At 39.5% G+C, this 14,060-nt stretch overlaps 1 protein-coding gene across 1 annotated transcript; it reads right to left on the bottom strand.

Moving 5' to 3' along the window:
• Positions 1 to 4,661: 4,661 nt before the first annotated feature.
• On the bottom strand, positions 4,662 to 13,536 carry fscn2a (fascin actin-bundling protein 2a, retinal). The gene is made up of 5 exons (XM_023264385.3): positions 12,441 to 13,536; positions 8,649 to 8,805; positions 8,217 to 8,338; positions 7,963 to 8,130; positions 4,662 to 7,854 (listed from the first exon to the last, which is right to left on the bottom strand). The coding sequence occupies exons 1-5, from the start codon at positions 13,261 to 13,263 to the stop codon at positions 7,649 to 7,651; spliced, it is 1,476 nt and encodes a 491-aa protein (XP_023120153.1). The 5' UTR covers positions 13,264 to 13,536; the 3' UTR covers positions 4,662 to 7,648.
• Positions 13,537 to 14,060: the final 524 nt, after the last annotated feature.

The raw sequence follows: 14,060 nt of genomic DNA, 5'->3' as shown, positions 1-14,060 counted from the left end.
CACACACACAAAATGCTTCATTTTCATTAATACCATGTTTTTAATAGAAACAGAACTTCAGGGTCAGTATTATTAAAGCAAAAGGAATTGGTGTTTCACAAATGCAGGCAGTGATGTATTATTTTTGTTTGTTTTTTAAAAACATGTTTTATTGATTTTTTTTTTTCCTCCTTGGAAGTACAGTGGTCATTATTTGTACCATCTCTGTTCAGAATTCCAATGTTTTTATTGGGAGGAGAACATTGGCTTTAATTTCACCCTAATTTAATGGCAGAAGTGAATTCTGATCAAGCCCATCAGATTCTTAGCATCTGTTCAAAACAGGCAAAACTGCAGACGCCATCTGAGCAGGGCTGTACAACACACTGTGCCGTCCCTTGAAGATACTGTGGGAAGAATTCAGTCAAACATCTTTACAAATGTGCTCCAACCAAATAAATGGAACATTTCAGTCTTGCCAGCAGGCTTTGTATCCTTACTGCATCCATTTAAACCAGAGGTCATTTGCAAATTCTTTTATTAGAATACCACAAATGCTGTCGGGTGGAAAGCAACAACAAAATGTCACGATGTGTCAGAATTGATGAGGCTCGGGTAATTATGTCATCATCTGAAGCTGTCTTGAGTATTTTCATCAGAGTATTACTTGACACTGTCATGCAGGTCTGGATCTTTCTTTGCAGACTATTCAGAAATTTGCCCGAGACTTGCATTGTATTAAAGACTATTGTTAATGTATTTTAAATATGAAAAAGTCTCTGATAATACATGAATTTCTTGATGCTTTGTGTAGCTAAGTAGTACAACACTGCTGACCAATTATTATTGTCAGCAAGATGAATGAGAAAACAGTTTTCTCTGTCTTTTAATATTGAAACACACATAAAAAAAAACTAAACAGTACGTAATTTTACAGCATTTGCTCTTTGGCTATTTTGAACTTTTTGACATCCTGCAGTTTAAAAATTTTGCACCATCCTTCTACAGTATATTACCATATGCAAATGCACACTACAGAGGAACTAGTGGATGTGCTATTTGAAAGTCATCTTGCTGTATTTATTCTTTACTTCTTTTTTCATGCTAGCTACAGAAGACACTTCCCCCTCTAGCTAATCTGAGATTGATGCAGCAATGAATCAGAATATGGCAGATTCCTAATTACATGATTGTGTGCAGGTATGATGCACACGGTGACTAATCCTTCTTCACATACTCATTAGGTGAATGTTATTGAAGTAGACTCAGCCACTACTATATCCTGAACTGTGGAAGACAGTGTGACACACTAGCAGAGAAACAGAAGGTAGGAAACAGAACCACCTCTTTCTCCTGTCCAGTTTCTTCCCTGTACACAGAAAACCAACATGCCCTCCTCTCTTTTTTTGTGCCTCAGATTGTCTGTTTGCACCTGCTGTTGGCAGAAAGGACTCTGTTGGTGTTTACCAGTTGCAATTTCCAGGTTGTTGTTGCTCATGTTTTTCTCAGTTTCTGGTTGTTCATTTTAACCCTATAATCAACTCATTTTTGTCTGTCCAGGACTAATTAGCATTACTTTGTAGTTTTTGTAATGCTGTCCAGTGGTTGATACTTTAAAATTTCTTTGCGTTCAGTCTGGTTTGTGTGGGGTCTGTGTTGAAGCAATTCATTGTTTTGCTGGGTTTTATGGTCCATATAGCTGAGAAGACTTCTTTCTGTCTTTTCCTCATTGTAGCTTTGTAATGGTTGGAGTTAGGCTCATTGACTTTAAGGTGTTTATAGAATTTTATTGGTCTTTTTTGGATCCTAATTAAAAGTTGGAACCTGCTTCTTTCAGTGCCTTGTGTGTTGTGTTTGCATTGTGGGCAATGACGCCACCAGTTTTGACAAGGAATTTCTGTTTGTTGCAAGTTGTGAGTAGTCGTTAAATTCTACATTTTATTGACGAATTTGTGACATCAAGGCTGCTGTCCTTCACCGTTTTAGGGCCTGAATTTTGGCTGCTACAGAAGTGTCCGGGTGCACGTTGCCTTTACACTGAACCCAGTGTATACACTCAGCCACTGTGTGTATTTGTTGTGCGTGTTTTACTGGAAAGTCTCTGCCAATCCAAGGAGTTGGCTCGTGTCCCCTTTAAGCTTGATTTACAGAGGGCTTAGTGTTATTCAGCCATCTGTTTAAAACTATACCTGCCTTGATTCCAAAAGAAAACGGAACTTGAATTCTTTCCAATGTTTATATTTTTGAGATAGCCTCCTTAGCGGATTTCAGTTATGATGCCTGACAATCTATCACAAATAACCACAATCTACTGTAGTATTTTTAGTCCAGAACACTCTGCCTGCAGGCAAACCTAGCCAGGGTTGGGATACAGTGCACAGAGTTGTAAGATAATGACAGCTGTGATTATTGATGAGTGAACCATTCCCTTCAGAGTGCTGCAGTTTTCTAGTTAGCACTCAGACAGACAGAAAGGGAATCTCAGCGCTTGGTTTCTTTACATGAAAATATGTTATCTGATTTTGGAGTTCTTTTAGAAAATCTTTGGCATTTACACTGTTAAAGTTGACAGCCCATATTAATGCGCTTTGTGAAAAGCAGAGTCAATGTCATGGTAAAAGAAAGTTAATCAGTTAAAACATTTTCAGTCCACTGAGTAGTGTGTAATGAATAGGCTTAGTGAGCAGGAATTTTACGGGCTGTGATTTTCAAAGAAAACCTTTGCCAGTGTAATTATAGAAATAAAAGAGTGGAGGCAAAGTGTCAATGTGAAATGTGTTGGGCGCTGGCAACAAAAAAAAAAATGTGTGTTTGTATGTGTGTCTTTTCAAGAGGGACAACAGAAACCCTTGAAAAAAACACTTTTGTTTTTGCACTATAAATATTTCAAATCGCCATGAAACTCGTGGAGAAGGTGATGATAACTGACCTGAGAGACTGTCTCTAGGTACTTGGAAATCATGTCTTTTTCTCCCTAACAGTAGTGTTCTATAACAGACAGCTGAGTCTGTTTCAAAAAGTGGATTGTTGAAAATATTAACAAGTGTCACAAAGTCAGTTGCAGTGTTTTGGTTTGACTGTAGCAGCATATGGTATTTTTAAAGCACTTCAGTGAACATTACTGTAAGCAGAGAAAGAACTAAGCCAGGTGCACAGTGCCACCTACTGTAGTGAATGGGAAAATCCTTTTAGTTCCTCTTACCCTCCCTTCTCAGTGTCTAGTTTGTACATCCTTGATTCCTTTCCTTGACTCCTCTAGAGTACAGTCTAGGAAAAAGACATTTTATAAAATCCTAGGCTTGTAGCTTGTGCTTCAAAGCGACATCAGTTAAATACAACGTGTGCCTACATCATCTGTCAACTGTTTTGTTTTATTTTTAATTTAATTCACAAATTGACTCGTCAGTCCTGCTCCCAACGCAGCTTGCATATTCCAGCTGAGTGTCACCCTTTTTTTGTTGTTGTTGTCGATGTTGTTGTCTTGCGTGGACACAGCTTCCAATCCATTGAAGATACACTCAAGTGTCCTCACTAAAGCTCCTCAAGCAAACCTCCTCGCTTCTCAAGAAGCATTTTCTAGAGCAAATCATCATGATTATATGCCAAGATTGATTTCCAAGTCACAGGCAGGTGGACAGAGGAGACGAGGAGGCTCAGTTTAGTAAAATTAGGTTGATCTGCAGCCAAACAGATGCAACGGTTTTGGCCTTTTGGTTATTATTACCACTTACTTGTCATGTTATGACCCAGGAACTAGCATTTAGCTGTGAGTAACATTGCTTTTCCTAGTATGTTAACATTTGTGCTGCACCAATATCTGGGTTCTCAGGGCTCTATCAGGGGCATCTTTTCATGGAATGCAATTATGAGGATGTGGCCACAGGACTCCAGCAGTTACCAATTATCTGATTAGGCTGAGTTGAGAGATCAGAAGAGAGAGAGGGGAGGGAGTATGGGGGGGTTTTGCTAAGTTTGACGTCTGCTTAGTATTTCTTCAGTTTATTATTTGTTTACTTTAATCTATATCCAGGGGTAGTCATTTGCATTGTGTATTTTAAGTGTGAATAATGTTAGATTATATATATGCTTAAAATGGAAGTGTGAGCAGGTGACAGTAATTTCACTGGGGTGGGAGGAGACTCCAGGTATAAAGGCCAGGTGAGGGATTAGTGCAGTGTGTGAGAAGGAGGGGGTCAGATTGAGGCTCTTTCTGCTCTGCTGCTACAATCTGCTACAATCCACTGCACCTTGGTGACTCTTTTGTCCTGCTGGTTTGGTGAGATGTGTATTTTTTTATGTGGACATGAGTAAAATCTAAAGCTTTGGAACAAAAAGCTCATTGCTGGTCGCCTGCTCTTTATTGCTCCATCATGCTTTGCCCTTTGGTGCCGTTTGGTTCATTCAGTTTGTAGAGGCCTATCACCATCAAAACCCTACACAAACCTTGGACAGATACCACTGCATTACAATGATCTGACAGATTTGTTTATCTAAACTGAACAATTTGAGGTTCTTTCTCTTGCGTATTTGACACTGACATATGGACAGCAGAAGCCAGAACTCCACCCAAGAACTCGAAAAATTGCTGTCTCGACTACCTTTACCATTGGAACTAATGATTCCCAAATATAACTCTATTCGTAAAGCTTTACCCAAAATTTCACTTTCAAAGTCAACAAAGATATTGTCAAGTTTTTATTGTCAATAAAATGTTCAAAAATCATATCAGAAAACAAAGATAATAAAACAACAAATGTCTATGTATATTAAATGCATTCTAAAATATGGCCAGAAGCTCTCTGTCGAGCTGATACAGGTTGTATAGGTAACCAAGCATTTTAGAACTGGCTTTCTAAAATGTGTCTCTATTAATTCCAAATTGCACACATCACAAAACCACAGGTTTCAACATTACACTTGATCTATTGCAGATTTTATTATTTCCTGGGGAAATAACAGACAAAAATCTACTGGATTAATTGTATACACTTTCAGGTTTTCCTGAGTACTGCACACCAACATCACTTCTAATAAAGTCTGGGCAGCTTGTGCCCTTAGTGATCTGATGAGTGTCAGGAGTCTGTAATGAGTTCAGTGAGTCATGTGAGATATTGAGCCCCCCCCCCCCCCAAAAAAAAAAATATATACATATATGTATATATGTATGTATGTATGTGTGTGTATATATATGTATCCACATTAAAAAGTGTGTGTTGGGTAAGGGTCAACTACAAGTTACTGATCTCATTTTCAAAAGCAGTTATCAGTAGAGGAATACTCTACCATTTTGTGAAGTATAGCTGATTCCTGTCAGTTAGTTGAGAATATTGATATCGGTTTCAGTGGGATGTTCTTGGTCTAGCTGTGCACAAAGTCTGAAAGCAGAGGGTAGATGGATAGCCTGACTCCGACAAAGGTCAAATAATGTGTTTTCCAATTCTTCTGAAGATGTCTGACAGAACATTTTGCAGACAGAATGAGGCTGGGCATGACTAACAACCCCTGGGCAAAGTCACAGAAGAAATTGTTGGAATATTCTAATCTGACTGTGGGCAAACAGATGGAAAACACACATTATTTCAAGATTTGCATTGAGACATAAGAATGTATATAGAAGATGGACGTAGCCTGCAGGTCTAAAAAATAAAACCTTGATCTTTTTTGATTTATTAACTCAGTAAACATTCTCTAAACGAGCTCATGGTGTCAATCACTAGATTCAAGTTTCCTTCATTACAGCATAATGTTCATTTTGTGAACTGTGATCCCATTAAGAGTAAAACAGACATTACACCAGCAAAAAATGCCATACTTGAAGTTTTAAAACTGTAGTCCACAAACCAGTGAGTGACTATGTCCATCTCTTATATTCAAGCTATGATTCAAACTGATTTTTCTTTCTTGATATTTCCATAAGTTGCCACTGTTGTATTGGCCTGACACTTTTTTTAGATAAAAGTATTCCAGCAAGCTGTTTTTCAAAAATATCTGTTATTAAAATCCATGGTATTTTCTTATCTTGCTACCCACCAACATGAAAACAAGGTATAAAGGGATAGAGTAAAGTATGGATTAAGGCCCCTAGGCAGAACACCACAGAAGCATTTTCTGAGTTCATACCAGGTACATTTAAAAATGATGTGCAGTCCATCAAATGCTTTATATGTGCTCCCTCTCTGGATTCTTGCTTGTCCCTGATATGGATGGGCCATATTCCTTCTGGTATTCTTTGTTCCTGAACATGTGTGATCTTTTTGTGTGTTACATCTATGCTAGCAAAAAAAAAAAAAAAAAAAAAAGGATTTCAGTGTTTGCGGTGAGGCTGCCTTAAGTCTTCTTTGGATTTACGTTCTCAGCATTGCAGAAGCGAGTGAGACGCTCTAGTTTTTCATGTCCACTTGAATTGCTTCATTATGCTCTTTGATGGTAGCTGCAAATGTTCCATTAAGATAAATGAAAGCACCATGGCTCCAGCCGTTTGCAGCCTTTGAAGACAATGGAGCATTACCTTTACTTAGCGTGACTCATACCGCACTTTTCTTAGAGAGCATTTAAAAGTAAGAAATCACTTATGTCACCAGAGGTTGCACAATATATATATCGGTGCAGCTGTCTACTGACCTAAAGCAAATGAAATTAAAATTTTTGTCTATAAATGAGTATCCCTGTGGAGTTTGCATGTTCTCCCTGTGCATGCGTGGGTTTTCTCCGGGTACTCCGGCTTCCTCCCACAGTCCAAAAATATGCTGAGGTTAATTGATTATTCTAAATTGCCCGTAGGTGTGAATGTGTGAGTGCTTGTTTGTCTTTGTATGTGGCCCTGCGACAGACCTGTCTAGGGTGTCCCCTGCCTTCGCCCGAGTCAGCTGGGATAGGCTCCAGCCCCCCCCCCGGCGACCCTAGTGAGGATTAAGCGGTGTATAGATAATGGATGGATGGATGGAGTATCCCTGTTTTTTAAGTAAACCTAAGAATGATTTCATGATTCAGGTTTTATTTTTAATTTATTTTTAGTTGGACTGTGTGAATGTTGCTCAGCACTGATGTGACTTTGTCTGTGCCAACATTTTAATTAGCAAATTTTTTATTTATTTTTTTGCTATCTTCTGAAGATATTTTGTCTGTTTAGCATGTGGACTATAGCAGCAACATAAGGAGTGAAGGTTCCTTTTGTTGCATTTAATGAAAATACTTTCTGAATAGGCTAAAAAGAAAATTTGTGACAATTACAACAGCAGCAAACCGAGTGAGGCACTGAGCCTCTGTTTCTCTATGTTTTATGAGTGACCAGTGTGGCTGTCTTCAAAAACATGGCTGCCATTGTGTGTATATTGAACAGCGTGTGTTTGAAAGAATTGTAACAGCCACTCCCCTATTCCCTATTTGAATTTATACATTTTCACACAGTATGTGTTGTTTGATGTTGGCATTTGTTTCATTTGAAAGACAAAACATCTAATATTCACAAGAAAAAAAACATGCTTTTCTTCTAAAAGGTTCTCTCCTTCCCAATTTAAAAAAGAAAAACAAAACAAAAAACATGGAATAGGATACCTAGTATAAAAACAGGCATGAAAATGTTATCCAGTCAGTCTGCTTCATAAGACCTGACAAAAGCTGATCATGCATCTGTGTGTTAGGGTCTCGGTAACAACCCTCATCGAAGGGATCAGTACTCCCAGAGAGATGATGCATCAACAGATGGGCCATCACCCATGAGTGTACCTCCCTGATCTCCACGGAGGTACTTGCCATTGGAGCCCTTGATAGCGACACGTCCATGTTCCAGGAACTCAAGGAAAAAGTCCTCTGACTTCTCTCCATCTGAGCACACTAGGCCACTGTTAGAGACGTACCAGAACTTTCCGTTCACGCCTGCAAATAAATGTCATTAGATTATATTTAGGCCATTACTTAAGAAAGTAGTAGATATGTCATGGTAATATATGCAAATATATGTTGCGCACACACGAAAACACTAACTTTTTATATTGTAGGCGCCGTCATTGAAGATCAGTGAGAAGATGTCATAGACGGACCGATTTGCATCCAAAGTGTTGGAGTTCTTGTGGTGACACACAAAGCCATTCTCACCATGAAGGATCAGCATTGGGCGGTTGATGAGCTTCATCAGCAACAATTCGTCATCACCTACAATGTGGATAAATATTGCTCATCTGGTGTTCAGGGGTCAAACGCAATGTTGAATCCCAAGTGTCATGTCTGAAAGCACTTACCCACTGTATCGCTGACCGCTGAGAGCTGCCCATTCTTCTTTGTGCAGACATACTTTCCATTACTTGCTCTGATTGCTACTCGTCGTCCTCGCCACTCAATGTCAAACATTGTGTTGACCTCACTGAGTGGAAAAAGACAAGCATGGATAGGTGAGAAGATTCAGGTGAGAAGACTGAGGGTTGGTAGATTGATAGATACTAGCTGAAGGCTAAATTCAATCAAATCAAATAAAGTCTGAAAACAATACAGCATCACAACAGGATCAAAATTAACAGTTAAATCACACGTGTCTTTAATATACACTGTGTAATAAGAATAATATACTATAATACGCTGGACATCTGTGCAAGTTAGAGAGATAAGTGTTCCTGCAGAAGCTAGATATTCTTTTAAGTGAAAACTCTTCTTTTACAACTAGAAGAGTCACTTACACTTCTGTGGCAGTGGACTGGATCTCTCCATGACTCACTAAAGTCCAGTATGAGCCACCATTGGTCCTGAACATAGACTTTTTGCTCTCCTTATCTATCTCCATCTGGAAGGTCTCCATGTCTGTCTCCACATCCTGATTGGCTGAAATGCTCACTCCTAGCAATAAGGGAAGAAGAGACAGCATTGACAGTTATGCCTTGCACAATAGAATATATGATTTACAATGCTGCGTCCTGGCAAATTACATTTGCCTCTCCTTGAATGTCATTTACTCATACAATCTTTGCCAGAGAGACTCATGCTTAATAGTAATCCAGCATTAATTAGGTACATCCTTGTCCTCTCTATTGGTGTGCCACATAATAGAGTGTGCCGTCTACAGTGATTCATTCAAAGGTTCTGTCTCCTCATATAGTCAACAGGTATTGTTATGTCACGCAGCATGTTTAATTGCTTTATGAATACATGTTTACAGTAATAGGAAACCTATTTAGAAAAAAAATATTATTTTTTTCAGCACCCCCTTGAATTATATGTGGTTGCTTGGTTTTCTACAATGCTAGTCCTTGGTTCTAGAAAACAAATGTTACAGCTGTTATCCATTTCCACAAATTTATGGTACCCTGCTGTTGCTTTAACAATAAAAGGACACATCCAAGTGGAGTAGCACATATTACATATTAACATGTTTATTAATATTACTTAATTATAAGTACTACTGGCATGAATTTGTGTTCATAGTATTGTGTGTTAACTAACAAGATGGAGGCTGGGGTGTGATCACATGTTACATTACAATGTTTGCTATAATAAACGTTCATTTAAAGATCCCATTTAATGAGAGGAACATTTTTCGTCTTGTGGCCATGTGTCATGACTGAAATAAGCATTCAACAGTATGGCTGAGCATTCCTGTCTGTCTCAAACACAGACATCTGGAGTTTCATTTTTAACCTAAGGAACCAATCCTGTCAACTGACAGAGAGAGGCTTTCTGTATAATGCTTCTTCTTCAGAACTGGTTTCCTGTGAAGCATTTATGGCTGAATTTCTCCAATATCATTACTTGCCATTGTGTAGTGCAGAGTAGTTTTCCACTGTTCCTGTAGTTTTGCAGGTGAGCCGGTGTGCTTGAACAAGCAATGAAAGGGTTTGGGTGGAGGTGTCAGTGGTTGGTTTAAATTGTTTTGGTTTTATGAAATCCATTTCTTAAGCATTAAACATGCACACATTGTTTGTTCACTTATAGGAAGATAGGGTTGATTCTTTACTTTTTTAAGTCAGTTATGCTGTGCTGCATTTTTATGAGGTTTGGGTGTTTCACTCTATTTTCCACACCATGAAAACATGTTATCATTGGAATGCACTGAATGTCACCTTTGAAGTATATAGGGGTTGATTCAAAAAGATGATTAGATGGTCATTTTAGATAATTATCCCAATTTAAAGCCATGTGCAAGTCTTGGTTTCTGAACCATTGCTTTTAAGCAAATTTCATGCGACCAACTTGAGTCGTCTGTTGTGCATTGAAACATCATCTTGCACACAACACTACATCAAGGAAACTTAGAAAATCTGTTAAAATTGTACCCATCTTTCCAGTCATTAGTAACCAGTTCTCTAAACACAAACATCTCAATTGCAGCCAGTCTGGTGTTACATACTTCCTCCACATGTATAAACTCTGTCTAGTGGGGTGGTGGCGAATACACAGACACACATAACTGAACTGTGTCTGCTGTAGTTCAAATTAGATGCCACTAAAATATCCTTCAACCTTTCTCTTAATCCCGTTACAACCCTAATCCCCCATAGTCACCCCTCCACCTTCCTGTTCATTCGCTTGCTGTAATTCCCTGAGTGGTGAAATGCAAATCTGCACTGCAGGGCCCACTAAGCAGCTTTCAGTGCCTTGTTCCTTAAAAAACATGGAGCTGCCACAAGGCCAAACACTACAGTTGAAAATAAAAGTCTTTGCACTGTATTATGAGGATGGAGTGCCAAGTTGCTGAAATATTGCCCTGATAATGACTTTCCTTCATGCAGAATGCTATTGATGCATGAGCATAATAATAAGTACAGTCTAAAGTTAGTCTAAGAAGCCCTGTCCTGTTGTAGTGTACGTGCATTGTAGAGATAACTACAGCAGTTAGCAGGTCATATAACAATGCTTGCAAGAATTATGGTTTTAATTGAATTTTAAAGCTCTGAAAGGCTGCAATAGAACACAGTTTGCTCCCCAATCCTCCCACACTTACATTAGTGTACTGGACAGAGCAGACCACATCATGCAGACTGCAAAGAGATCATGTAACTGATCTGTCTGGTAAGGCATGGCTGTAGCTGCTGCCGCTTTCTTGTCACTGTATAGGACTATAGATCAACATAATTTGGAGAACTACACATGATGAATGACTGTAAAGTGTGAGTAGCTGCACGGCTTAAAGCCCATTGATGGTAATTGACACTCCTGGGGTGCAGATCTGCCCTGGTCATTTGCACACAGCTTAATCTTCAATGGACACACAGTGGAAATGACAAAGCCCATTACCACAATTACCTCCACAGTATGGCTGTCAACCAGTCTGGAGCCAACGTGAAAAGGGAACATTTTCATCCATCATCTGGCAAATGAAACATTTGTAAATATGTTTTTGCTACTGTAACCTAACTATGAAGATTAAGAAAAATAAACCAAGGTAATATGAAGCCCTCATTACTGTAGACTGTGCAATAGTTGATTCAACTTGACATCTACAACACTCAGCAGTGGTTCTGCTCTACTCAGGAAAGTGCAGTATTTGTGAAATGGCACACCATGTACCCTGTAGTGCTACGCTGTCAAGGTATTTCACGTGAGCCAGATTTGTCACCAACGTTGATGCATAAACCTGCAAAATATAGCAGTCTGTGAAACCATCCTGGTTCAGTTTTGGAATAAATTTACAAACACTGGAGGAATTGAGAAATGTGTGAAAATAGAATGCTGGACGGATCCAGAATATTGAACTAAATCAGGGACAACCTCTGATTTTAAATCAACTGTACCTGGAAGATAATAATTGCATATTAACACAGAAAATTTGTATGGAAGATGGTGAAAGAACCCAAAACATTTATCTTGTCAAGGCATTAGCAAGGAGCACTTTTAAAAATGTGTGCATGATGTTTTCAAAATTTTTGCCTCTGTAGGATTTGAAAATAGTCTCACCTAGTCTCATGTGCAGCTAAGTGCATAAGTCAAGTCACCTTTATTTATTTTTATATATATATATATATATATATATATATATATATAAAACACAAAGGTTGAGCCCACAACCGACTGCAGCTGCATAGTCATTGCAAAATCATGGCAGAAGAAATCGCCTTGTCTCTTATTTTAAAATGCATGATATTCATAATTTCCTTCTTCCCTCATAGTGAACTCAGTTTGTTTTTGTTAGTCTTTGTCCATTTTTTACATTAAGACACCACTGCCTTGCCTCATTTTAAGTACATTCAAGTTTCTTTAAAATGCATTAAATTAATAAAATGCAAACAATCAAATCTCACTATTTAGCCTCTATGACTTTCACTGTTGAAAGTAATCCCACCTTGAAGGTTCTTGTACACCTAATACTGGACTTAGAAGATAGATATCATGAATGCTGCACTCCAGTCCATTTTCTGTATGGAACTGTATAGTTGTTTGTTTGTTTTTTAATATCAAAGACATATTTCTTAGCATTAGATAAGAGTTGTAACGATAAAAGGAAAAACATATTTTTTTCCACATTACTGGAGAGTTACCTTGCTTGACTGAGACAAATCTTTTATTGGTGGCTTGAAAAACTACTTGTGGATGACTCTCCTCGAGATCAAACAGCTCGTCTTTTCCAGGCTTGGAGCATCGGCCAGAACGCAGCGTTCCTGTGGGTCCCACTGGGGTCAGATATTTCCCATCACAGTCCTTAAAAGCCAGCTTGCCAGATTTCAGCTCCAGCGTGAAGCTAGTGTTGTTGGTGTTCTCCTTCACCAGTTTTCCATCACTGCTGAGAAAACGACTATCGCAGGTCTTCAGGCTGTACTTGCCATCCAGGTATACTAAGGTGACCAGTGAGTCCACTCCCCAGGGGATGTTGCTGTCCACTGAGATCTCACCATCTGAAGCAGACAGATGGGCATAACGCTTACGAGCCACACTGAGCAGGCTGGCCTGTGGGTGTAAGGCCAAATGGACGGCCCACAGCTCCTGTTCCCCAATGACTTGGGCAAAGCAGGACAGGTAGTCAGCCGAGCCTCCAAAGTAACGCAGGAAGGGCTCGGATTGCAACGCCCAGCGACCGTCAGACTGGGGCACAATAAGGAAACGACATTCAGGGTCAGGCTTCTCTGCCCCACATACGATCTTCCCATCTTTGTCAGAGGCCAGATAGCGTCCCAGGTGGCTGCGTAGGAACACTACTTGCCCATCTTGCTCATCTTGCTCCAAGGTCCAGATCTGTTTCTTCTTCATGCTGATACCTGAGGCGTTCACCTTGAAGCCAAAGGCCTCAGCTGTCAGGTAGCGGTTCTCATAGTTGATGAGGCCAAATTGCAGCTTGAGAGCCCGGCTAAGTCCGTTTGTGGGCATGCTTGAACAGGCCACACGTTACGATTACGAGCAGAGAGGTTTAGGAAAAGCAAGGGAAAGGGCAATGAGGGAAAGCAGGCATGAGACTGAGCAGCAAAAGTAAAAGAATTTCTCCCTTCTTCTGTCTCTCAAGCCGTGAATTAAGTCCACTTGTCTCTTTTGATGGATTGTTAGTGCTCTGTCCTTCTCCTGTCACTTTCTCTCTTTCCCCAGAGGGCTTGCACAGGCACTTGCTCTCGGTTCCTTAATGAGTTAGGATTAAAATCAGCAGGACACAGCACCTCAATCCAACAAGCTGCTGACGTCACGTACCAGTGCACCAACTGCAAACCTCCCCTCCTCCTTCTCTTCTCCAGTACACCGTAAGTGCAGCTTCATTCTCTCATTCTCTCTTTTACGTGTTCCACTTTCTTATGTTCCTTCCCTTTTCCTCTCCACTCCTGTCCTCCCTCCCAGTAAAGCATACTGACACACTCATTTGTCAGCTAAACTCCTCCTGGTTGTCACTCTAATATTTAGGTCCATAGTAGCCATGTTATCCAGCCCAAGGATTATCCTAGCTTTGATCTGCTGACAAACCACAGTCTAATTGGAAAATGTCCAGAGAGTAAAGGTGCTTTTGGTTGCACCCCTTCTTCTCCTTTGAGTTCTCTATTAAAGAGATTTTTATCTAAGAAGAGTGAAGTTTTCCACGGGGCAGTTTTTGTAAATATAAACACATTTTAAGAAACCATTTTAAAACATGAACAAGCATTCTGTTGTGTTAAAGACCTCATCTAGGGATTAAAATTGCATTC

Source organism: Amphiprion ocellaris, chromosome 19 (genome assembly GCF_022539595.1).
Source record: "Amphiprion ocellaris isolate individual 3 ecotype Okinawa chromosome 19, ASM2253959v1, whole genome shotgun sequence".
Lineage (NCBI taxonomy): Eukaryota > Metazoa > Chordata > Actinopteri > Pomacentridae > Amphiprion > Amphiprion ocellaris.
Note: the sequence above shows the minus strand (reverse complement) of the source record. Positions and strands in the feature narration are given on the sequence as shown.